This window comes from Callorhinchus milii, unplaced genomic scaffold, assembly GCF_018977255.1.
Source record: "Callorhinchus milii isolate IMCB2004 unplaced genomic scaffold, IMCB_Cmil_1.0 Scaffold12, whole genome shotgun sequence".
Classification (NCBI taxonomy): Eukaryota; Metazoa; Chordata; class Chondrichthyes; order Chimaeriformes; family Callorhinchidae; genus Callorhinchus; species Callorhinchus milii.
The window spans coordinates 765617-791166 of NW_024704753.1; the positions used below are offsets into that span (position 1 = coordinate 765617).

At 52.3% G+C, this 25550-nt stretch overlaps 1 protein-coding gene across 2 annotated transcripts; it reads right to left on the bottom strand.

Moving 5' to 3' along the window:
* Positions 1 to 2700: 2700 nt before the first annotated feature.
* On the bottom strand, positions 2701 to 24605 carry vgll4b (vestigial-like family member 4b). 2 transcript variants are annotated; one of them, XM_007911707.2, is made up of 6 exons: positions 24374 to 24605; positions 19030 to 19092; positions 8309 to 8504; positions 4719 to 4899; positions 4321 to 4444; positions 2701 to 3882 (listed from the first exon to the last, which is right to left on the bottom strand). In XM_007911707.2, exons 1-6 carry the CDS (start codon positions 24435 to 24437, stop codon positions 3602 to 3604), a joined length of 909 nt encoding a protein of 302 aa, XP_007909898.2. In that variant the 5' UTR covers positions 24438 to 24605; the 3' UTR covers positions 2701 to 3601. The 2 variants fall into 2 exon arrangements, with proteins under 2 accessions (XP_007909898.2, XP_042195553.1); XM_042339619.1 differs by lacking the exons at positions 19030 to 19092; positions 24374 to 24605 and adding an exon at positions 14281 to 14435.
* Positions 24606 to 25550: the final 945 nt, after the last annotated feature.

Genomic DNA, 25550 nt, shown 5'->3' on the forward strand with positions numbered 1-25550 from the left:
GCTGCTTGTCTCACCACCTCACCCCATTGTTGGTCTCTCTGCCCCGGGGCAGGACATTGTGTTGGGGGCTGTTGGTCACTTTCCTCTCTGGCGTCGAGCTCGAGGTCAGGCTATTGCACACTTGAGGCAGGTTACAGTAACCACAGTGCTCCCTGCAGGTTTCTTTAATGAAGTCATTCGCTAACAAATACAACATTATTGACTTTGTTTCTCCCCCCCCCCCCCCCAGCCCCAGAACGCCTGACCCCCGGGGCCTGCCTGCTTTACTTCACTCCCCCTTCAGTGCTGTTTGTGGCAGTCTGAAGCTTGGGTTGTTCAAAGAAACCAAGGGAGGCCATTCAGCCCCTCAAGCCTGTTCTGCCATTCTACAAGATCATGGCTGATCTGAACCTCAACTCCAATTACCCGCCCTTGCCCCATATCCATTGGTGCCCTGACCTAACAAACATTTCTCCACCTCAGTCTGGACAATGTGAATGGATCCATAATCCACAGCTTTTGAGGGATGGAGTTCTAGATTCCCACTGGCCTTTGGGTGAAAAACTGCCTCCTGATTACACTCCTAAATGGCCTGGCTCTAATTTTAAGTTCATACTCCCTTGTTCTGGTTTCCCCCACCAGAGGGAATAGTTCCTGCCTATCGGGGGGGGGGGGCGGGGGGCGTAGATCTGCTACTGTTTAACCCCTCATTGGGATATTATTATCCTTCCACCCAACCCCCCAGTGCTCAGTAACACATAGATCACAATCTGACTGGCAGAGCGGCCCAGCATAGCGAGTATCTGTCCTTTTCATCTCACACTTGGGGTTTGAATCTCTTCCAGACTTTCTCTTGCCCTCGTGTTTCTCATTTTCTTTTTCTCGTTCTCTCTGTGTGACTCAGAGACCCTGTGTGTGTGTGTGTATCTCCCTCGTTCTGTAACTCAGTGCCCTCCCCATGTGGGGCGAGATGTGGTCATCCTCCAGCAGTTAGGATGCCCAGTGTATAAGCTGCACAATGACTGGCACAGGAGCCAGGGGTTGGGCTGGCGTGGGGACCCCGAGGGGGAGGGAGTCTTGCTGGAGGCCACAGCAGAGGGTGATTTTACTCTCACAGCCACAGATTTCAATACCGGGGCGGGTGGGGTCATCAGCACATCATCTCTTCCTTGGTTTCCGACCCCCTCCCCTGTTCCCACTCTCTCCTCACCATACCAACCCCCCCCCCCCACTTCCTACTTATACCCTTCCTCCCTCCCCCCAGTTCTCAATCGTCAACAACTCCTCTATTAGAGAAACGTGCCTCAATGTCTAGCTGCCCTATGACTCTGTGGGGTTTTTAAAGGGCAGAAACCTGGCCAAATCTTCCAGGAATTACATTAACCAGAGAGTGTGAGAGAGATCTCTCGATCAACGTTTCTCCGCACAAACATACAATGAAATAAAACAAGTCCCTGGAAACAAACCTCATGGTTTAAGAGCACTTTATTGTTCTTTGAGGCGACTTTAAGTACAAAAAGTAGCCTGTCAAAAGCTTTTTTTTAAAAAAAAGTCTCCAGATTTTGGGTGAAACATTGCCTGCAAACAAAGAGGATCTGTGTTTGTCACGTTTACAGAGCGAACCTCACAGCGAGTGCCCAGGAGCAGTGTGAGTGTGAGTTGTAGATGAATCCAGTCTCTACTTTATTTTTATTCTTTAATGACAAAAAAAAACTTTACAAAGCGTTTTTCTTTGTCTTTTGCAGCGAGCAATCATCCCTGGATTGCTGCTGGGAATATTTCCTTGTTCACTTGTCTCACTTTATTGTTAAAATAAAAATTAAAAATAAAAAGACAAATAGGCAGACAAACCTCTACAGTTCCTACTGTTAAATGTTCAGTAGCCCCTGTAAAGTGACTGGTACTAATCCACTATTAAGAGTAACTGTGTTCCTGCACTTTATTTTTAAAAAATTCTTAAAACCTTAAAACGGACAAATCTACACCAAATAATAAAAAAGTTCAACTTTTTTCTTTTTTTTCCTCCTCCAAAAGAAATGAAAACGGCAACGACAACAACAACAAAATCGATTATAACAAAAAAAAGGAAAGGGGTGGGGGAGGGGGGGAAGAAATTAAATAGCTACAGGTCATTAACAAATTGTTCCTCAAAAAATACCTACGAATTCATTGTACATTCATTACGCACAGCGCAATGATAGTCTTATAGTTCCCTATATAAAAGTGTATCATTTAGTGATTTTCCTACAGAGTAGGGCGGGGTCGGGGGGGGGGGGCAGCGAAGAGGACCCAGCACGTTGGCTGGGAGGGGATGGTGGGGGGGAGAGGAGGGGTGAAATGTGTGGCTTTTATTGACTGATTAGCGGAATGTTGATGGTCTGTGTGTGCGGCGCAGTGACATGTCGACAGGGCATCTGTACAGACTGTGTCTCTGCCTCCACTGATGGCCCGAGGAGCCGGCGATGTAATGAACAGAGTGGGGAATGGAGGAATGTTTATCTGGAACAGGGCAGGGCGAGGGGGCCGTGGGCGAGGCAAGGAGCAGGGCAAGGGGGCAGGGAGCAGGGGACAGCGAGCAAGCAGAAACCTTTACACTATCAGAGCCCGTAACAGCGAGTTGGGACTGGTCTACCATCTGACACTACAGCAGTAATGGGAGCGTTCATACTCTCTCTCTCGATTGCTTGTTCGTTCACTCTCTCGTCTGTTCCCTCTCTTTCTCTCTCGCTCGACCCCTCTCTCATTCGCCTTCTCTCTCGTCTCCACTCGCTAGTTCGCTCTCTCACTCATTCACTCTCTCCTGCTCATTCTCGCTCTCTCGCTCAGTTTCTCTCTCTCTCACTCACGCTGTAACTGTAATTGCAGAAAACAAGCTCCACTTCTCCAGGGCAGTGTGTGCCATGAGCCTATTGCGCTCGAGACACCAGCTATCTCAACAGACACCTCATGCAGCTTCTTTTAATATGGAGCTTTGGGTCTCGTCCCCACGATAACTAACGGCTGCTGACAGGCGTGGGTTTGGGGGGGAAAAGCTGCGTCCTTTTACACTCCATCACTTTGTGGCCAGAGCCCGAGGACTGAATCGTGGCCTAAAACTGGAGACAGACTGGTGACCACACAAGGCTTTGCCTTCCCGAGGCTTTGCCCCTTCCCGCACCCCCCACTCCCCTCGTGCTCCACACTAGTGCAAATCAGCCGCATGCTTCCTTTCAAGTATAAACAAGCCCCCAAAAAGGCAACAGGAAAAGCAAGGCAATGGGTCAGAGAGGCCGAGTGTCTGGGTCAATCAATCGCAGCATGGCTTGTGTTTTTTTGGGTGAGGGTGTGGGGGGCACATTTACTTGGAAGAGGTTTCTTTGGTAACAGAGCCAAGAAGGAGGGATATCAGGCCAAACCCAGCGTTTGTGTGAATAGTTCCTGCTATTGTCTCTCCCCAGGGGCAGCCCCTCCGCAAACGCTAAGCAAATACACAAGTTATTTATATATTTATAATATATATAAAAAAAATTCTCCGCCCTCCCCCCCCCCACTCTTTCTGCAGTGTTCCCGCTCAGTCAAACCATGCATTCACTCGGGAGCGAGCAGTGTGCGCGCGCGCGTGCGGGCGGGCCCTGCCCTGCGTTCACGAGACGACGGAGGGGGAGTGATTGTGGGTGACCATGTGGGAGGCTGGGGGGGACTGGCCCCTCCGCGAGACCCCCTCCCCGCCCGCACACACCCCGTCCTTTGCGGCTTTGATCTGCAGCCACTTCTCGCCCAGCGCTTTGGCAAAGTGGTCGTCCACGGAGCCGGTGATGGAGACGGAGTTGGCGGCTGGCTCCGGCTGTTTGTATTTCTCTCCCAGGCTCCGGCGGAAATGCTCCTCCACAACCGGGTCACAGGCTGTAGCGCTGGCCAGAGAGGCTGAGAGACAGAGAGAGGGAGATGCAGAGAAAGACAGAGTGAGAGAGAGGGGGAGACACAGAGAGAGACACACACACACAAACAGAGAGATGGGAGAGGGAGGGGAAAAGAGTCAGTGAAAAAGAGAGAACGAGGAGGAAGGGAGAGAGATGGTTGTCAGTAAAAAGAGCAGAATCTTCAGGCACTGAACACACAGTTTACAGCCGTCCCCCCGCCCCGCGAGCTGTCAGCCAGACCCTGGCACAACTCTACTGGCTACAGAGTGAGGGAAAGAGACAGAGAGCGAGAGAGAACGAATGAGTTCTGTTCTCATGACCCCACTGCCCTGGCTCCTTGCTCAGGATGTTCGTCTACAAACCCACAGTCACTACACAGGTGGCAGCAGTCATAAATCAAATGCAACAAATATTTTCCCTGTTGCGATTGGTGGTAACTTACGGTTGGAGGTCCTGCGGTAGTTGAGGGGCAGAGCAGGCACACAGCCACTGTGAGCGATGGGGCAGTGAGACAGGTTACAATTCCGGTTGTTAGCCGAGGCACAGGTAATCACTGAAGGCCGGTTCTGCACAAAAACAACACACGTTAGAAACAAGGTCAACCTCTCTCTATAGGCTCTGGGGGAGCGAGCCCCAGCAGCGACATGATGGGGAGTGAGAGAGCAGGGAATGGGGTTAGGGTAGAGAGCACCAGTGGGGGAGCGAGCACCAGCACAGACACGATGGGGAGAGAGAGAGCAGGGAATGGGGTTAGGGTAGAGAGCACCAGTGGGGGAGCGAGCACCAGCACAGACACGATGGGGAGAGAGAGAGAGAAGAGGAGCAGGGTTAGAGTGTTACCTGCTGACGATCGATGCCGATGCTGTTTTTGGTCAGCGCGAGTGGCTGGTCCAGGGGCAGACCGAGGCCGGGGTAGCTGTGGCCACCGAGATGGTTCATGGCCCCAACTGGACGCTCGATTGGACTCCGGCTTCGCTCCCGATGCTGATCCTTACGGTAATCACCGTTGGCAGGTTTGTTCCTGGAGAAAGAGTATGACATTAGTGTTGGTCATCATAGAAACACTGCCAGATATTTGCCACACTGCAGTCAACGGAACTCACACAGCGCAGGGCAGAGGGACAGTCTGGGGGTGGGGTGGGGGAGAAAGAGGAATGGGTTTTCGGAGAACCATGGCTGATGACAATTTCTGTGAAGTGTATTGACTGTTTTATTATACTAATAATAATAATACTTGTATTTAATATAGTGCCTTATCACAAAATATTATTTTGCCCACAAAATATACAGTCAATCCACTTTACAGTATATTCTGTGAAGCGCTTTGAGACGTCTTAAAGATGTGATAAAGCGCTATATCAAATGCAAGGATTATTATTATCATCATCACGCCGTTGAAGACATCTCAAACCACTCCACAGGATATACTGTAAAGTGTAATGACCGTGTGTTTTGTGGCCGTTGTGTCGGGGACAAACACGATAGCTAATGCGTGCATCGCGACATCCTGCAAACAGCCAGGAAGTGAGCCGCCTCTACCCTGGGATTGTCAGCCGGGGACAGAGAGAGAGATAGAGAGAGAGACAGGGATAGAGAGAGAGAGAGGGATGGAGAGAGAGAGGGATGGAGAGAGAGAGTGAAACTCCTTCCGCCTGAGCAGCACCTGTGACAGTGGGGTCGGCAGGGGCTGAGTTGAGTTCAGGACATTAATTACGGAGCGATGTGTAAGCTGGAGATGTGAGAGGAAGTCAGGATGTGTAGTTTGTAGTCTGATACCCAGGTAAACACACAGCAGCACTGGGCTCAGTGAAGCTCGGCACATAACCAGCAGCTCACACACAGACAGTCTTTGTTCTCATTACATAAACCCAGAGACAAGAAAATCTAAACCTCGGACTAGATTACTGACACATAAACCTGTCTCACACCTAGTGTTAGAGACAGAGGAGAGCAGCGCGGCTGATCCCAGTGTTGGAGGCTGCTTTGCCCAGGCAGTAAAGTGTATTGACCGTGTGCTTTCTGGACGAATCCGGCAGTTAATTTGCGCACAGTGACATCCCCGCAAGTAGCTATGAAGCGAGCGAGTGAGCGAGCGTCTCTCTCCACAGTTTCAGAAGAAAAAGAACTGGTTTCCGGGCGATGACTGTAACTGGGAATCTTCTTGGCCGTTGTTCCCCATCGGAACGTGACGGACGGTGACGGTGTCAGGGCTGAGACCAGGGGTGTTCGTGGGGCTGGGCGGGCGTCAAGCGCTGTCTCTGAGCGAGCGAGTGAGCGAGCACTCGGTGGGAAATCGGTTGCAGCCGATGGCGCAGTCACAGCTGGTTTTGTTTTTTTATAAAAACTCCTTTAAACAGCGGCCTGGAAGGTTCTGGTACTGAGCGTCCTGTAATCAGTGAAAAGGCAGCCAGAGCCCAGCCTAGCCCACCCCCACCCACCGCCTTAACCCCTGCCCCAGCTCAGCCCCCAAACCCCAGCCCACAACCGTCCCCAGCCACCCAGCCCCAAACCCCACCAGGCAACAACCACACTTCACAGCAAAAATCCCTCCTTCCGTTGGCCCACATTAGTCCGAGAGACAGACACACACACACTGATAGGGAGAGGGACGCACACACATAGCCACAGAGGCAGACGCGCACACGCACGCGCACACATATAGTTCCTCTCAATTTTGCTCTGCTCTTCGTTGGGTGACTTTTACTGCAGCGAGCGGCTGCTGTGGGAAGCTGATGTCAGAGTGTGGGGCGGGGGCCAGCTGGGGGATAAGGAGCTCTTTGTGCTCACAGAGAAACCACCACAAACAACCCAGGCTTAGCCCAGCCCCCAGCCCCACAGCACAGCCTCACGCAGCTCAGCCCCCGCACAGCCCAACCTCGTGAAGCCCAGCCCCCAGCCCCTACATGGCCCCCAGACCCACACGGCCCCCAGACCCCACACGGCCCCCAGATCCTACACGGCCCCCAGGATATTACTGCATAGCACAGTATAGAACAGCGAACAAAACAACACAGGACACTAACAGCTCCAAAGTGAATGAAACAATCAGGTTCTGTCCAGTGTAGTGACTGTGTGTTTGTGGGCACAGGCGGCAGACAATCACGCACAGCAACTTCCTGCAGAGCTCCGAGTCCCTGCCCCTGGGGGCAATTCAGCTGAGCACATGCTCTCTGTGCAGTCACCACGAGAGACCTGGCGGGGAGTGTGTCTGTGTGCGAGTGACTGTGTGTGTGCGAGAGTCAGTGTCTGTGTGTGAGAGCGAGTGTGTGAGAGCGAGAGTGTGTGTGCGAGAGCGAGTGTGTGTGAGAGCGAGAGTGTGTGTGAGAGCGAGAGTGTGTGAGAGCGATAGTGTGTGCGAGAGCGAGAGTGTGTGAGAGAGAGAGTGTATGTGAGAACGAGTGTGTGTGTGAGAGTGCGTGAGAGCAAGAGTGTGTGTGAGAGCGAGAGTGTGTGAGAGCGAGTGTGTGTGTGTGTGTGAGAGCGAGAGTGTGTGAGAGCGAGTGTGTGTGTGAGTGTGTGTGTGAGCGAGAGTGTGTGAGAGCGAGAGTGTGTGTGTGTGTGTGTGAGAGCGAGAGTGTGTGAGAGCGAGTGTGTGTGTGAGTGTGTGTGTGAGCGAGAGTGTGTGTGAGAGCGAGAGTGTGTGTGTGTGTGAGAGCGAGAGTGTGTGAGAGCGAATGTGTGTGTGTGAATGTGTGTGAGAGCGAGAGTGTGTGAGAGCGAGTGTGTGTGTGAGTGTGTGTGTGAGCGAGAGTGTGTGTGAGAGCGAGAGTGTGTGTGCGCGTGAGAGCGAGAGTGTGTGAGAGCGAGTGTGTGTGTGAGTGTGTGTGAGAGCGAGAGTGTGTGTGAGAGCGAGAGTGTGTGTGAGAGCGAGAGTGTGTGTGTGCGTGAGCGCTGAGCCTGGCACAGCCCGGGGGGGCGGTTATCGGAGCTGGAATCCCCCCGTCACGTGCCCATGTGCGGCGCCCGCTCTGGGATGTGAGGGCCACGGAGGGATCGCCAGGCACTGGGGAGGGAATCGGCTCCGGCTGCAGCACTACATCACTTCCCGGCCATGTGGGAATGTGCGGAATGTCACTGTCAGCATTATTACCATCCCGTCAGCATTCCCTCCCCGGCCTGGGAACCAGCACAGCCCCCCCCAATTAACCTCATCTGGTACACTACCCCCTCCCCCCCCCCCCACACAGTTAATCTTCAATCATGGAGCTGTTTCCCCATATCTTGGGGCCGGGGGGGGGTCCGGGGGTGTATTCGATGTGCGTGAATTGTTAAACAACAAAGTGATGAGGGCGGAAAGATGATCGGGGGAAAGGGGGGAGATGATTCAGAGGGAGATGATCGGGGGGGGAGAGGGGGGAGATGATAGGGGGGTGAGGGAGAGATGATCGGAGGGGGGGGGAGATGATCGGGGGGGAGAGGGGGGCACTTACACAGGTGTGATGAAGCCGCGGCTGGCCTTGTTGGAATGCTCGCTATCGCTGGGGGGGTAGGGCTCGGGCTCCTCGCTGCTGTACTTCCTCTTGGTGGGGCTGATGGGGGGGGGGCCCGTGCGGTGGTTGGAGAGGACGGACGTCACCGGCATTGTCTGCATCCGTCCCTCGGCTCTCAGTGTGGCCTCCCCGACACCTACAGCAACAGCACACAGAGGGTCAGAGCCACAGCATGGAGACTGGCGCTCACACACACATACAGGACCACCTAACATGCACCCCCCCCCCCCGCCCACACACAGCAAGCCCCTACCACACAGACACACACACACATTGAGAGAGACACAACAACTTGAATTTGTATAGCGCCCTTCACGCAGGGTAGGGTCCCGGAGAGCTTGGGCACACGCAGTGAGACTGAGACTCACTCAAACACACACAGCGTGAAACACACACACACACAGCGCGCCCCCACCACACGCACCCACAGTGAGTCACACACACACACACCCCCACCCTTCTCTTCCTCAAATCACAAGAAAAACAAACAGTGACGGGGACGGACATGCCGGGATGTACAGTATTTACAGGCAGTTGCTGGCGGCTATCAGACAGGCAGTGGGGTTGGGGGGAGGGCGAGCCGGGGGGGCAGAGTTGGGGGGGAACAAGCGAGCGGGGGGGGCGGTGGAGGAGTGAGCGGGGAGGGGAGAGGCGCTGCCACTCTGGGCACGCTCCGTGGCAACCAACAGTGACCTCATGCTTTTGGCAGGAAAAGGAACTTTAACAGGTTTAATTACTTTTCCTGAAAGAGAACAAAAGCCCTGAGTTCCCGCCGCTGACTGACCGGCCTGTGGTCCGAGGTGACGTGACCAGTGCTGAGCCCACAGGCTAGTCACCGGGTTACAGCTTGAGCCCCTGGCCTCAACAACTTGTACTGATACAGCGCTTCCCGCGGGGTAACATCTCGCAGCTCGCCCTGGGATCGGGATTAACAGGTCTGCTTACACACTGCAGGGATAATCTCCCTCCCTCAACCCCCCCACACGCACACACACACCTGCGCACACGCACACACAGCTGGCTCTTCAGGGCAACAAACCAATGCGGCTTGAACAGAAACACCACACTCAGTGACAGAGGAAAAAGCGACAAAACCGCACACCGTCACGCAAGCAAATTCCCCACTACCCCGGGGGCAGGAGGGGGCAAGGTCAACTGTAGCCACAGCCGAGACTGCTTGCTCGTCCCATTCCCTGCTCTCTCGTATCTGTGCTGGGGCTCACTCCCCCACTGGAGCTCTCTACTCTAAACCCCATTCCCTGCTCTCTCTCTCTCTCCCCATCGTGTCTGTGCTGGGGCTCGCTTGCCCCACTGGAGCTCTCTACTCTAAACCCCATTCCCTGCTCTCTCTCTCTCTCTCTCTCCCCCCTTATTGTGTCTGTGTTGGGGCTCGCTCCCCCACTGGAGCTCTCTACTCTAACCCCTTACACTTCAGAATGAGGTTTCCTGTTAATTAAAACAAGCTGGAAAATTATTCTGAAAAATGCCAATTTCTTTTAGTCTGAACAGCACATGTTCATCGATTGTATATTAATTGGAACCAGACCCCGGGTGTAGACACTCCCTACGTTAGCTACCCCCATAACCCACTCCCTGTGCACCCCTCGCCCTGTGCCCCCCCAGCCCATGACGTGTCAAACAAACTATTACTGTTCTCTTTTTGAAAATGGGCACACTCGGTGTTACCATCCGACCCACAGCATCTCCCCCCCCCCCCCCCCCCCGATCTACTCCTGACACCGGTAAACACTGAGCGCAATCATGAAACCAGACTTTAATCTACAAACAGTCAACACACCTCACCGGACCTCAGCACAGCCGTGTCACTAATGCGCTCAGGGCTCACCTGGATTTTGCCACTGACAGAAATGCAGCCCCTGCCTCAGTTCTAACCCACCCCCCACCTCCCCACATGCCCAATACCCTCCCCCAGTGGAATCCGAGGGTAGAGCTGTGAAGTGAGCGGTAAAAAGCGGGTCAGTAAATGGGACGTTTTATACGGAGTTTATCAGGTTGATCAGACAGCACTGAGGATGTGAGAGGAAGAGATTTTGTGAATGAAGCTGTCTCCTCTCTCTCTCACATCCTGTCTCTATCCCCCTTTCTGTGCCTATCTCGCTTCACCTGAACTCCTTGTGGGTTTGTGCTTTCTGCTGTGCATCTCCTGACATAGTGCCACAAAAGAAAGGAGAGACAGGGAGGGAGAGAGAGAGAGACAGGGAGGGAGGGAGGGAGAGAAAGAAATGGGGGGAGAGAGACAGAGGGGGAGAGAGATGGAGAGAGGCAGAGAGAAAGTGGGGGGTGGGGGGGGAGACACACAGAGAGGTGAAGCGAGATGGAGAGAGGGAGGAGAAAGGTGGGGGTTGAGGGGGAGAGTCAGAGAGAGACAGGGGAGAGAGGATGAAGATAGATTAATGAAGGTTAATCCTGGTGTTCAGTAAAATGGTTGTAAGAAGCTCAGTTTCCTCCATCCAACACTTCCTAGGAGCCAGGCTTCAGGGCAGACAGAGAGGATAATGATAGCTCCCTCCCCAGCCTCAGTATCCAGGCAAACACTGCTTTATTCACAGAAACATCCAGGAAACCAGGTAAAAACACCACAAAACAGCTAAGTTATTACAGTACTACAATGGGCGCAAAGAGAGGGGGAGAGAGAGAATAAAAATGAGAAAAATGAGAGCGAAATGTGAATGAGTGAGGGAAAAGAAGGAGGGAAAAAGAAAGAGAGCAAGGGAAGGAAAGAGAAGGAGATAGAGAAAGTGAGAGAAACAAAAAAGAAACGAGAGGAAAGTAGAACATGAGAAAAAAAGAGAAACCGATCCTGAACTTCTTCCATTTGCCGGACAAACGAGACTGCTTCCAGGTCACATCAGCTGCCAGACAAGAGCAGTCAGTCAGAGCCGGGGAATAGCCAGCGACTGGGGGCCTGGTGGGGGTGGGGGGTGCCGGGGTGGGGGAGAGAGAGCGTTAAAGATCATTAACCAAGGACTGAGAAATCCAAACTGCTAAATTAAAACTTTTTGAAGCAATTATTTGATTTTGAGTTTTGAATTCCCTGACTCCACACACAGCAGTGAGTAGGAGCCCAGTTGTTAGTTGATTGGCGGATCGCTTTCCGGGGGAAATAATCCCTTAAAAAAAAATGTGGTCACTCAACCCACGACTGTTTGTGTGGACGCTGCTGTGCGCAATCGGCTGCCGCATTTTGTCCGCAAAATATAGTGTCAACCCACTTTACAGTACATCCTGTTAGACGACTTGAGACGTCTCAAGGACATGATAAGGCGCTGTATCGAATGCAAGGGGATTTAAACTAAGACATATGTCTACATGTCTAGCCAGAGCTATAGACATACTAGAGACATGTCAGGGAGAACATGAGGGATTTGGGGTTCTGAACCCCGCTATTTTGGTGATTGCTGGAAACATTAATACCCCAACATACTGTAACAGGATCAGCTTTCCCACACGCGGGGGGGGGGGGGGGGCAGCACAGCAAAGTAATCGCTTAATTCAGCAAAATTCAGCTTTCCAATAACTTCTAAAGACAGAGTCAACTGAAGAGGAAAGAGAACAAAGCAGAGACACGTCCAGAAAACAATGGGACAGGATGTGGGTCTCCCCCCCTCCCCGAACTCTCTCCACCTCTCTCTCCCCCCACTCCCCACTCGAAATTCTCTCCTCCTCCCTCTCTAAACTATCTCTTCTCCCTCTCCCAACTATCTCCTCTCTCTCCCACTCTCTAAACTGTCTCCTCCTCCCAATGACTTGGAGCTTTGACAAGAAACGAGCAAAATGGTTGTCAGCTTTTCCAGTTGGCCTCGAAACCACTGCAGTGTAACTAAACTAACCCCAAACCACAGGTACCCACTGCTTACATCAGCCCCCAAACTGACTACTGACTGAGGCTGAGCAACACTATCCCAGCCTGACCCCCCCCCCCCCCCCCCCCACCCCAGGCAGGAGGGGAACACAGGCACTCCACAACTGGGGGAGAACTCCCCGGGTATACTAACCAGCCATCCTGTCCCAAACACACACAGAGAGAGACTGAGGGAGAGACAAATAGATTCTGGGAGAGACAGAGAGTCAGAGGGAGAGACAGACAGAGGGAGAGAAAGAGAGAGACAAGAGAGGGAGAGGGAGAGACAGACAGGGGGGCAGGGGGAGAAAAGAAGGGAAGTGAGACGGAGAGAAAGAAAGGAAGTGAGAGAGAAAATAAGAGGGAGAGAGAGAGAGAAAGAAAAGCACTTTGGAAAATAATGGCGTCTTTGTTCCCCCCCCCCCCCCCCCCCCAGGCTAAGGTACCTCTCTGCAGCCACACAATTAATTGGAAAAGGAAGTCGAAAAAAAGCACAACATAGAAACATAGAGGAAAAAAACTGACCAGCTCTTTCCACCAGCGGGGATTTAATCCCTCAATATCACCCTGACAGGTGATAAATGGGGGCTTGTCATTAAAATAACTAACTCCCAACATGGGGGGGGGGGGGGGAACTTTATAAAAAGTCAGTGTTTTCGGTGTCAAAGTCGGTGTAGCAGTTTTACAGCAAAGCTTTCACAGAGGATAATCCTGGTTACAACACAGCTCAGATGTGGGGAGAGAGAGACACACACAGACACACAGACACAGATGTAGAGAGAGAGAGAGAGAGAGAGAGACACACAGACACAGATGTAGAGAGAGAGAGAGAGAGACACACAGACACAGATGTAGAGAGAGAGACACACACAGATGTAGAGAGAGAGAGAGACAGAGACACACAGACACAGATGTAGAGAGAGAGAGACAAAGACACAGATGTAGAGAGAGAGAGACACACACAGACACAGATGTAGAGAGAGAGAGACACAGACACAGATGTAGAGAGAGAGAGAGAGAGACAGAGACACACAGACACAGATGTAGAGAGAGACACACACACAGACACAGATGTAGAGAGAGACAGAGACACACACACACACATCTGCTCTGGCAACTCCAGCAAAGTGAAGCTTCGGATTGCCAATGAATGGAGGCTCCATAAACTGTGTTCTGCCAACACACACACAACAGGGAAAACAACAGACATTTTAACACAAATAGGTTTATTAAAACCAATGATTTCTTTAGACAATACAATGTAGCCCCCAACACACACACACCCCCCAAAAAACCCCAAGAAGCCATTGCCCCGCCTGTGGTCCCACTGTGATACAATGAGGATATTAACAGTAACAGTGTAACTCGGGGTTTGAGTCTCCGCAACATTTTGTTTTCAAAAGAAGCGAAAACAAAGCTACAATTGCTAAAGGCTTTAAATAAACCGATCGTTCCCCCAAACCCTCCCCACCCCCCCATCCCCAACACCCCCTCCCTCTCCCCCTCTCCCTCTCTCTCTCTCTCTGTCCCCGCAGTTAATTCTCCCCACAAACCTTTCGAGGTTTTTTTTGATTAAAATTTTTTTTAAAAAAAACTATAAATAACAAAGAGAGAGAGAGAGAGACAGAGACTCTCTGCTCTGACTCTGTGCTCAGAACTTTCTCACACAGGAAACGATCCGCTAAACAAAGAGGCAGAGAAACTAACAACATGGCTCCTGCTCTCCCCCTCTCCCTCCCTCACTCCCTCTCTCTCTCTCTCTCGGCAACTTGTTTTCTCTTTGTTTGAGAGCTGCCTCTCTGGCCCGGTCCGGCCCGCCCCGACCCAATCCGGCCCGGGAGCCGCCAAAAGCCCACTCCCAACTCCCCAACTCCCCAACACACACACACAGACACACAGACAGTCACCAAACAAAGGCCCAACTTCGCTTTGTTTTCTAAATGAAGTATTTCTGTCGTTGTAAAAACGCAGTTACAAGGCGGCAAAGCCCCCCCTCTCTGTCTCTCCCCCCCCCACCCCCCCATGGCTCAGACACAGCTCAGCTTTTTACCTTCATAGCACAGGATGGTGATGTTATTGTTCATTTTGTCCAGGTATTGGTAGTTCAACAAGTCCATGGTTTTCATGAGGATTAACTGCGAGGGAAGCTCACTCGCCTCCTCTCCTCTCTCTCCCCCCCTTTCCCTCCCTCTCTCTTCTCTCTCTCCTCCTTCCCCCCCCCCTTTCTCTCTCTCCCCCCTCTCTCTCTCCCCCCGATTAAAGGCACCAACTTTCGATTTTTCCCAAATCACAAAAAAAACTGATGTTTTTTTTCTCCCCCCCCAAAAAAATAGTTTTTCTCTTTTTTTCTCCCCAAAACAAAGCAAGTTTCCGAAAAAAAAACAGATATATATTTTGGGTCGTCTCTTGTCTGTCTGTAAATTCACAACTTTTTTTTTGTTCCCCTTTCCCCCCCCCCCACCCCCCTCTCTCTCTCTCTCTCTCTCTCCCTCTCCCCTCCCCCCGGGATCGGTGTATTTCCCCCCTCCCTCCCCACACACTGACTGATCTTTAAAGAACTGTTTTGTTCATAGTTGGGAGAATTAGATGGAGGCTGATAAGTACTGTATCTCTCCCCCTCCCTCCCTCCCTCCCTCCCTGCCTGGCCTTCCCTCTCTCTCTCTCTCTCACTCACAGCCCTGCTGTAAGTTCTCTGTATAGACACGCAGGCGATGGCGGGGGTATGATTCGTATGTGAAGCAGAGAGAGTGTGTGTGTGTGTGTGTGTGAGAGCATGCTCAGTCACATCCCTGGAGTGCCTCAAATGTCAGGGATGTTTTCTGCACATGATCAGCCTCCAAATACAACCACTGCTAAAGAGAGAGAGAGAGAGAGAAAAGACAGGAGGAGACACAGAGAGAAGTGGTCGTGAATTCTGACAGTGAATCAATCTCCCCCCCCCCCCCACCCCCCACCCAGCGAGGGTTCACAAGTTAATGATAATCATCCTTGCGTTTGATATAGCGCCTTATCGTGTCGTTGAGACGTTTCAAAGAACTTCATAGGCTATACTGTAAAGTGTAGTGACTGTGCATTCTGTGAGTGAAACTCAGCAGTCGTTTGCACACAGAGACGTCCCACAAACAGTCGTGGATTCTGTGACCAATTTTTTTTTCCCCTTGGAGGGATTATTACCCCCAGAGGTGATCCGCCAATCGACGAAAAAACAGGTTCCTACTTGTTCTTACTTATTCCTATGTAAATAAGACGTGTGTGTGTGCGTGTGGAATAAAGAAACTGCGTGTGGAATGCAATGTGCACTCTCTCCCCGAGGAGAGACACATCCTCACCTAGTTCTAGAGACTAATGTGCGCAGATTGGTTTGAGCCAAGGATGGGGGGATGGAGAACCCACCCCATTGTACGTGTTATGGGGGTTGGGTAACTGCATATGGAGGAGAGACAGGGAGATGGGAGTGAAGGATATGTCGTCAACACGAGCGAGGCCGGTGTGACACTCCTGCTGCCCCATGTTGTGTATGAGACCCTCTGGGGATCCCAGCTCCTGAGGTAAAGGACCTCTCCTCAGTAAGCTCCTGGCTGGCTTGGTCTTGGTCTTGTACCCACGGTGCTCTGTGGTGAGACAGCAGTGTCCAACCCCACGTCAGTCACTCGCACATCAGCTGTGGGGCTGTGCAATACAAACACGCATGGAGGCACGCACACACACACACACATGCACACATATGCATGCACACACCCACACATATCCAGGCAAGCACGCACATCTGCAGACACACACACCCAGGCACACACGCACAGGCTCTTCATCTTCCCTCCATGGGAGGGCGTGAGGTATTGGGGAAGACACAGCTCCAGTTATTAGCCATAGCAAGAGAGTGGACAACAATAATAATAATAATAATAATCCTGGCATTTGATATTATCACGTCTTTGAGATGTCGCAAAGCGCTTCACAGGATACACTGTAAAGTAGAGTGAAAATCTTGTGGGTGAAACGATCATTGTGAAAAAAGAAAGAAGCTGGCTTCTGAATACAAACCGGATATAAAAATTCTCTACAGATTCTGAGCCTCTTAAATGTTGAGGTAAGTTTGGTGTCTGAGGCTGAGACTGTAACGCCTGCCCCAGCCACCGGGAGCGCCACACCCTCTGTTATTAATCCTTTAACCTTCGATTGGGAGCAATGGGGGTGAAGATGTTCGGCGGGAATCACAATCCGGGGGAAAGGAACAGAGCCAGAGGTGAGGGAGGGGGAGAGGAGGAGGGAAAATAAATCTTATTGTCTTTAGATAGTTTTTTTTTTAAAAAATGTTTGCGACTGAGTTGGCTAGATACTGGCTAGAGTTGGCTCGGTCAGGGTATTGAGGGATACTGTACAATGGAGTTGAGGTACAGATCAGCCATGATCTAATAGAATGGCAGAACAGGCTCGAGGGGCTGAATGGTCGACTCATGTCCTACGTTCCTGCATTTGCAATCAAAGTTGTGCAACAACAACAACTTGTATTTATATACCTCCCTTCCTCCTGAGGGGCGTGTCGACGTGTAGAGCACACACACACACACACACACACACACACACAGACTCATGTACCCACTGAGGTCACACATCAACCACCTACATTAATTAATATTGTAATAATAAGCGTTGCATTTCACACAGCATCAGATAACGTCTGAGTTGCTTCACAGAATCGCTGTCAAGTGTAGTGACTGTGTGTCATTTACAAATTTCTGTGGTGCAAAAACAGCACATTTATGACATTGGAACCAATCTTTGTTACCACGGCAAGGTTCACACTGAGGAGGGCTCGTTACACACTCACACAGCCTGACCCCCACCCACACAGCCTGACCCACCCACACAGCCTGACCCCCCCACACAGCCTGACCCACCCACACAACCTGACCCCCCACACACAACCTGACCCCCCCACACAGCCTGACCCCCCACACACAACCTGACCCCCCCACACAGCCTGACCCCCACCCACATAGCCTGACCCTCACCCACACTGCCTGACCCACCCACACAGCCTGACCTCCACCCACACACAACCTGACCCCCACCCACATAGCCTGACCCCCACCCACACTGCCTGACCTCCACCCACACAGCCTGACCACCCCCCCACCACTGTGAGACCGATCCCAGATAAAGAACCATGTGTACACAGGGGGGGTTGCACAAACTGCCAGGCTGCGGGTGACAGAGGTATCCGGATATTCAAGCTCTCTGGGACGCTCCCCTGCGTGAGATATAAATGCAAGTTGTTGTTGTTGATTGCCAGCCAGAATGTCGGGAGAAAGGAACTCGCTTCTCTTTTCCACAATAGTGCCGTCTCATCTGACAATGCCGCACACACACACGCACACACGCGCATGCACACACGCACACACGCACTCTCACTGTCCTGGCCGACAATCCCCGGATAAACACTGGGGGATCAGCTGTTTGTCGGATGTCGCTGTGCCCACATTGGATGTTGTGTTTGCCCACAAAGTACAGTCACTACACAGTGAGTGCCTGGGAAGTGCGGGGAGATGTTGTGATGTGATGAGTCGGTGCTGTTCTGGCGGGGTGGGGGGGGAGGGGGGGGGTGAACCCTGGAAATCTTTACTTAAAGGGGGGAGTAGCGGGGTGGTGGTGGGGGGGGGGAGACGGAAGCCAGTGAAAGACCCAGTAATAAGTACAGCTTCGAGCTGGGGTCCCTTTGTCAAAACCATCTCAGAAAGCCAGCGACCCGGCCTATGTGTGTGGATTCCCGTCCCCTCGAGATCGGGCTGTTCCCACAACAGACGGCAGTGGTGGAGGCCGGTTTCCTCTCATAAAAGCCCCATTGTTATAGTGGCCAGAACATCTCAGGCCATCAGCTAACGTCACACAGCACCGAGCCAGCCAGCAACCAACAGCTGCTCTCCAGCTCAGGCTACTGGGTCTTGGAACACTTACTGTGTGTGAGAGGGAGAGAGCGAGAGAGAGTGTGTGTGAGAGAGGGAGAGAGTGTGTGTGAGAGAGGCAGAGAGTGTGTGAAAGTGTGAGTGTGTGAGTCCAAGCATGTATGTGGGTATGTGTAAGTTTGCGTGTAAATGTGCAAGATTGTGCAAGGGTGTGTGTGTATGTTTGAAAGTGTGCATGTGGCAGTGTGAGAGGGACAGTGTGCAAGATTGTGCAAGTGCGAGAGGTTGAGTCCAAGCATGTGTGTGTGAGAGAAGTGAGAGACAGTGTGTGTGAGACAGTGTGACAGATTGTATTTGTGAGAGGCAGTAGGTGTGGGACAGTGTGAGAGAATGTATGTGAGAGTTTGTGTGAGGCAGTGAGAGAGAAAGAAGGAAAGGAAACCCATGTTGCAGTATCAGACCTGTGTCCAATGTTGTGTGGCTTCCTAACAACCACAATAACATGTATTAAGAGAGGCCCAGTGTCTACCCCCCACCCCACTACCCCCACCCTGCCCCCCACCCCCATGCCATGACAAGCCCCTCCTCATTCCCACCCGAGATCTCACACACACACAAACATCCCACAAACAGGACACCGACTGGTAGAGAGCGAGAGAGAGAGAGAGAGAGAGAAACTCCCTTCACTTTCCCAATAAAGTTTCAGGATCTTCAACATCCACCTGAACACACAAGGATGAGATCGCTGTGTGATGTCTTAAATCAAAGGACGGCTTCTCCCAACAATACAGCTCCCCCCTCCCTCCCTCCCACCCCATTCCACCCCTCCCTCTCCCCCACCCCTCACCCAGAGGAACTCAACATTCCCACACACAGAGCCGGAGAGATAGACTTACCTGGACACAGTAAGGAATGCTCCACACACATCAGCGCACTGGATCCCGACGTCCACTTCAGACCTTGGAAAGGGAAGAACAACATCAATGATCATCCAAGAGACGAACAGCACAGCTGCCGGGTGGTGGGGGGGGGGGGGGGGGGGGAAGGGGGAGAGGGGCTGGAAGCCCCTGGCAATTGTGGAACACACCCTCAATCCCTCCACCTTGCCCCCTCTTTCCCCTTTCTTTTCAACCGTGCTAACAGTCATCTCCACACCCCCTCGCGGCTCGGAGTCAGGCTCCACCACTGTTAAGTGCTCTGAGACACTTCTCTGTGTGGAGGGTGCTATACAAGTGCAAGTTGTTGTTGTCAGGGAGCCAGAGCTCACACGCCAGGCTGCCAACAAAACACACAGTCACTACACTTCACAGTAAATCCTGTGAAACGTTCTGAGGCATCCTGGATATTATGTTTTACCATCAGGAGTCAACCTGTCACTGGCCTCAAACTGCAATGGGGGGGGAAGGGGGAGGGGGGGGAAGGGGGAGGGAGGGAGGGGCGAGGGAGTGCATTTTACACATAAAACTCAACAATCGTCAGAAGGAACATAGGAACAGGAGGAGCCCCTTCAGCCCCTCGAGCCTGTTCTGCCATTCTTTTAAATCATGGCTGATCTGCAGCTCAACTCCAAGAAGCAGGGAATCACTGAAAGAGTTAATATCGCTCAGCGTGAGAGAGTCAGGAGAGAGTCAGGTACAGGGCTGAGGTTAATGATTGCCAACGCTGCCTGCAGGCTGCCAGATTTGTTAAGTTAACTATTTATAGTCTCAAACTCCATGCCTTCACACTCGGGCACCACAATGCCTTCACACTCGGGCACCACAATGCCTTCACACTCGGGCACCACGATGCCATCACACTCGGGCACCACAATGCCACCAGATAGGAGCTGACTGGAGGCCAACAGCACCTTGTTTATGCAGCTTCATTTTCACCATTAGTAAACTACAAACTGCTTTAGAATTTATTCTCACGCTCACACCCACAAACACACTCAACCGATGCACACACACACACGCGCGCGCACGTACATATGCATGCACACACACATAGACACCTACACACACATGCACATACATACGCATGCGTGCCCACACACGCGCATGCATGTACATGCATGTACATATGCGCACACGCACGCAAGTACACACACGCGCACACATGCACATACGACTGTTAGGATAGTTTATTCCAGTATCATTTCGGTGTGAAATGATCTTACTTGGGGCAGGGAGGGAGGCAAGCAGGGTCTGCTTGTAGCTGAACTGGCTCCAAGGTGACACGTTTGGCAATGTAATGTTGGAATCGAGCCCCATCCTCTGTGACAGTCTCTGATCCGTTTCCTGAGCCAGGTGGCCGACAGTCGACCAGTTCAAATCAAGCACTCACGGATATAATAGGTTTACCCTCCCTGCCCTCCACCCCTCCTGATCCCAAACCCCAGCTCGGGGCCAAGTCCCTGATCATCCAGCGCTTTGGGATGTCTTCCCGACGTGAGAGGTGCCGCGTGAATGTCATTTGTCGTTGTTGTTCAAAGTAAATGTGTGGATAATAATCTCAAACGACCCAATAAAGCCCTGGAGCTGAGGACGGGGAGTAAGGGCTCCAATCACCATGGTGGCCAGGCTGTCACACAGCTGTGATCAGCAACTGCAACAGACAGTGATTCAGCAGAGAAACCTTCCGTCCTTCTGCGTAAAGATTCCGTCAAAACCTCCAGCTGTAGTGAGCGACGCTGACTGTCCCTCACCTGCTGATCGTGCTGCTACGTGCCCTCACATCCCAGCAATTATACATCAACACCGACTGCATTCCTCCACCCCGCACCGCCCCACCCAACGCCCCACACAGCACACAGCCCCCCGCCCTGCACACAGCGCCCCGCACACAGCGCCCCGCACACAGCGCCCCGCACACAGCGCCCCGCACACAGCGCCCCGCACACAGCGCCCCGCACACAGCGCCCCGCACACAGCGCCCCGCACACAGCGCCCCGCACACAGCGCCCCGCACACAGCCCCCGCACACAGCCCTCACACAGCACACTGCGCCCCACACGAGCCCCACACAGCACACAGCCCCCCGCACACAGCCCCCACACAGCACACAGTGCCCACACAGCACACTGCGCCCCGCTCACTGCTCCCCACACACTGCTTGCATTCCCCACTGCACAGAGCCTCCCAGTCTCTCATTCTCAACAACAACAAATGACATTTACACGGCACCTTTCACGTAGGGAGGAAGTCGAGTTCCCAAAACACTGACTGTTTACTCACTACACAGTCTCCTGATGTCAACCCCTCAACTCAGCAGTTTTCAAGTTGGTAAAGTTATTTCAGTCAGTTAGGACGGTCAGCGGAAACAGCAAAATTACAGCCCCCATCACCCCCCCACCCACTCTGCCCCCCCAACCCCCTGATTCCAACACCCCACCCCCCACCCCCAAACCCCACAAATCATTATTCGGGTCTCAGGTCATAGACTTCAAACAGCTATAGGTTCAAGCCTCCATTGTCTGAGGTGCCATTTTTTGGATGAGACGTTAAACCAAGCTCCCGCCTGTTCCATCTGGACATTAATGATCCAGTGATGCTCTTTGGAAAAGAGAAGGGAGTTTCTTTCTCTCTCCCGGTGTCCGGTCCAACAATTCCCCAGATATAAATCGCTCGTTCACTTCAGGACCTGCATGTGGGACATTGTAACACTTGTAACACGCAAAACAGTGACTACACTCAACAGTAATTAGGATCCTTGCATTTGAGACATGTCATTGAGACGTCTCAAAGCGCTTCACAGAATATACTGTAAAGTGGAGTGACTGTGTATTTTGTGGGTGAAACGAGGCAGGCAATTGCACACAGCAGCGTCCCACAAATAGTCGTGGATTGAGTGACCAATTTCTTTTGGGTGGAGGGGAATTATTACCCCCAGAAAATGATCCGCCTAGTAGTCTAACAAGAAGTTTCTACTTACTGCTTGGTAAACAGAGGCGTGCGTGTAGAGTAAGGAAACTTGCCTAAGGTTTCGCCCTGACCTGACCCGCCGGGAATCAAACCCAGGTCCTCTCGCTTGTGAGGCAAGAGCACTAACCACAACATCACAGGACTATCATGCGCTTCCGAGACATTTTGAGGTGATAAAGCGCTACACCGCGAGCTGGTGCGTTGTCCCTTGTGAAAGTGCCCGATCAGGTGAAGCACGGTGATGGCTGGCTCACTGGCACCGTGCCCGGGTCTCACCCTGAGCCAGACCGGGGCCAAGCAATGCCAACTAAAGTGTGCAGACAGAAGGCTGATTGGCTGTTAGTCACTGCAGAGTGAGGGGAGTGACAGCTCCTGTCTCAGCCCCACCACTGGGCCCATTGGGCAGAGATTACATCATCTGATGCTAACCTCTCACAGGCAACTGCAGGTTTCTGAGAGGGGGAAGGAGAGAGAGAGAGAGAAAGAGAGGGGGGGGGGTAGGAATTGTTATACTACTGTGCTTTCTGCATGTGCCAGAAACAAGAGGCGTGTGGTGTGGAGTAAGGAAACTTGCCTCAGGTTTCATCATCTGATAGTAACCTCTCAGAAGCAACGACAGGTTTCTGAGAGAGAGAGAGAGAGAGAGAGAGGGTGTGTGTGTGTGTGTGGGGGGGGGGGGGGGGTGTCACACTGAAGTCCTTTCTGCATATTCCAGCACCAATCCTACAACCATAACCTAAACTCGCAGTTACAGACAAGTACCAAAATGATCTCTTTTTCTCTCTCTCTTTTACATTTTCTCCCTCTCTTATTCTTTCTCTCACTCTTTTATCTCGTTCTCTGACTCGTTTTCTCTCTCCCTCTTTCTTTCCTTCTCTCTCTCTCTCTCAGAGCATAAATGAAACAAAAGACTTTCTACCACAACTGATTTGCTAATTCATAACCCCCCCACACCCCCCCACACCCTCACACCCACACACACAAACAAATAAACCTCCACGTTTAAACCTCCACATGTAATCAAACCCACTTGGCCGGGATGTAAAACCCACAAGTTACTTTCACAACACATTTGGCCAGAAATAATACCAGTAACAACACTAATAACCAGGGAAGGTGGTTATTTCCGCCTGTAACTGCCTGGGGAGCCGATCGGCCGCTTCCTGTAGTGACTGTGGGTGAGTGTGTGTGGGGGTGTGGGTGTGTGTGTGTGTGTGTGTGTGGGGGGGGGGGGAGTGTGTGTGGGGGTGTGGGTGTGTGTGTGAGTGTGTGTGTGTGTGGGTGTGTGGGGGGGGGGCAGCCACTGAGACCGACAAACAACCACCGAAACTGCCCGGAGTCACGTCCCCTCAGGCAGACACCGCACTGAGCAAAGCCGGTCCCCCCCCCCCCACCCTCCCTCCCACCCCCCCACCCCACCCCACCTCTCCACCCCCCCCCCCCTCCCCCCCACCTCTCTCTCACAGTCAGTAACTACTGCTGTTGTTTCAAACATTAAACTGAGATTTCTCAGAGAGAGAGAGCACAGCGTTCACTTTGTTGCCACAGTGTCTAACCCTCGCCATACAGTTTATTCCTCTCTGTCTCTGTCTCCCTGTCCCTCTGTGTGTGTCCCTCTGTGTGTGTCCCTCTGAGTGTCTCTCTTTCTCTGTGTGTGTCTCACGCGGTGCGTGTGTTTATGTCTCTCTCTCTCTGTTCCCTGTGTGTGTCTCTCTCTCTGTGTCTGTTCCCTGTGTGTGTCTCTCTCTGTGTCTGTTCTCTGACTCTCTCTCTCTCTCTGTTCTCTGTGAGTCTCTCTCTCTGTGTCTGTTCTCTGTGTATCTCTTTCTCTGTCTGTTCCGTGTGTGTGTGTCTCTCTCCCTCTGTTCTCTCTCTCTCTCTGTCTGTTCTCTGTGTGTGTCACTGTCTGTCCCCTGTGTGTGTGTCTCTCTCTCTCTGTCTGTCCCCTGTGTGTGTGTCTCTCTCTCTCTGTCTGTTCTCTGTCTCTCTCTCTCTCTGTCTGTCTGTCCCCTGTGTGTGTGTGTCTCTCTCTCTGTCTGTCCCCTGTGTGTGTGTCTCTCTCTCTGTCTGTTCCCTGTGTGTGTGTCTCTCTCTCTCTGTCTGTCCCCTGTGTGTGTGTCTCTCTCTCTCTGTCTGTCCCCTGTGTGTGTGTGTCTCTCTTTCTGTCTGTTCTCTGTCTCTCTCTCTCTGTCTGTCCCCTGTGTGTGTGTGTCTCTCTCTCTCTCTGTCTGTCCCCTGTGTGTGTGTGTCTCTCTCTCTGTCTGTCCCCTGTGTGTGTGTCTCTCTGTGATGTGGATGTTAATGGCTCATGGCCTCCAGCCTCTCCCGCACTCACCTCTCTGGTCATCGGCGTGGAGTAGGGAGGCTGCTCGGGACAGGACGTCCAGGGGAGTCTCCATGGCTGTGAGCAGAGTCCCGCGCGGCTGCGGGAGGGAGAGGAGCTCTCGGCACAGCTCAGTTCAAGGGGAGCGCCAGACAGGTCGCCATTCACTGCAACAAGGAAGTGCCGCAGAGAAACAATGTAACCCCGTAACCCGGTAACCCGGTAACCCCGCAACCCCGCCTGTCACCGAGTCACACTGTAACCTGTCACACCGTCACCCAGTCACACTGTAACCTGTCACACTGTCACCGAGTCACACTGTAACCTGTCACACTGTCACCGAGTCACACTGCCACCGAGTCACACTGTAACCTGTCACACTGTCACCCAGTCACACTGTAACCTGTCACACTGTCACCGAGTCACACTGTAACCTGTCACACTGCCACCGAGTCACACTGTAACCTGTCACACCGTCACCCAGTCACACTGTAACCTGTCACACTGTCACCCAGTCACACTGTAACCTGTCACACTGCCACCCAGTCACACTGTAACCTGTCACACTGTCACCGAATCACACTGTAACCTGTCACACTGTCACCGAGTCACACTGTAACCTGTCACACTGCCACCCAGTCACACTGTAACCTGTCACACTGTCACCCAGTCACACTGTAACCTGTCACACTGTCACCGAGTCACACTGTAACCTGTCACACTGTCACCCAGTCACACTGTAACCTGTCACACTGTCACCCAGTCACACTGTAACCTGTCACACTGTCACCGAGTCACACTGTAACCTGTCACACTGTCACCGAGTCACACTGTAACCTGTCACACTGTCACCGAGTCACACTGTAACCTGTCACACTGTCACCCAGTCACACTGTAACCTGTCACACTGTCACCGAGTCACACTGTAACCTGTCACACTGTCACCCAGTCACACTGTAACCTGTCACCGAGTCACCGAGTCCCAGTGTAACCTGTCACCGAGTCACCGAGTCATAGTGTAACTGTGATAGTGTCACTTTGTAGCCGGACAGTGTCACACTGTAACCTGTGATAGTGTAATATTGAAACTAGTCGGTGTCACTTTGTAGCCACTGACAGTGTCACAGTGTAACCTGTGATAGTGTCACTTTGTAGCCACTGACAGTGTCACAGTGTAACCTGTGATAGT

Excerpts from the sequence above, each read along its gene's own strand:
- vgll4b (XM_007911707.2), bottom strand. The coding sequence starts at position 24,437 with ATGGAGACTCCCCTGGACGTCCTGTCCCGAGCAGCCTCCCTACTCCAC. Across the intron at positions 4,445-4,718 it reads TCGGCATCGATCGTCAGCAG|AACCGGCCTTCAGTGATTAC; the intron begins GTAACACTCTAA and ends GTTTTTGTGCAG. Across the intron at positions 3,883-4,320 it reads CTACCGCAGGACCTCCAACC|CCTCTCTGGCCAGCGCTACA; the intron begins GTAAGTTACCAC and ends TCTGTCTCTCAG.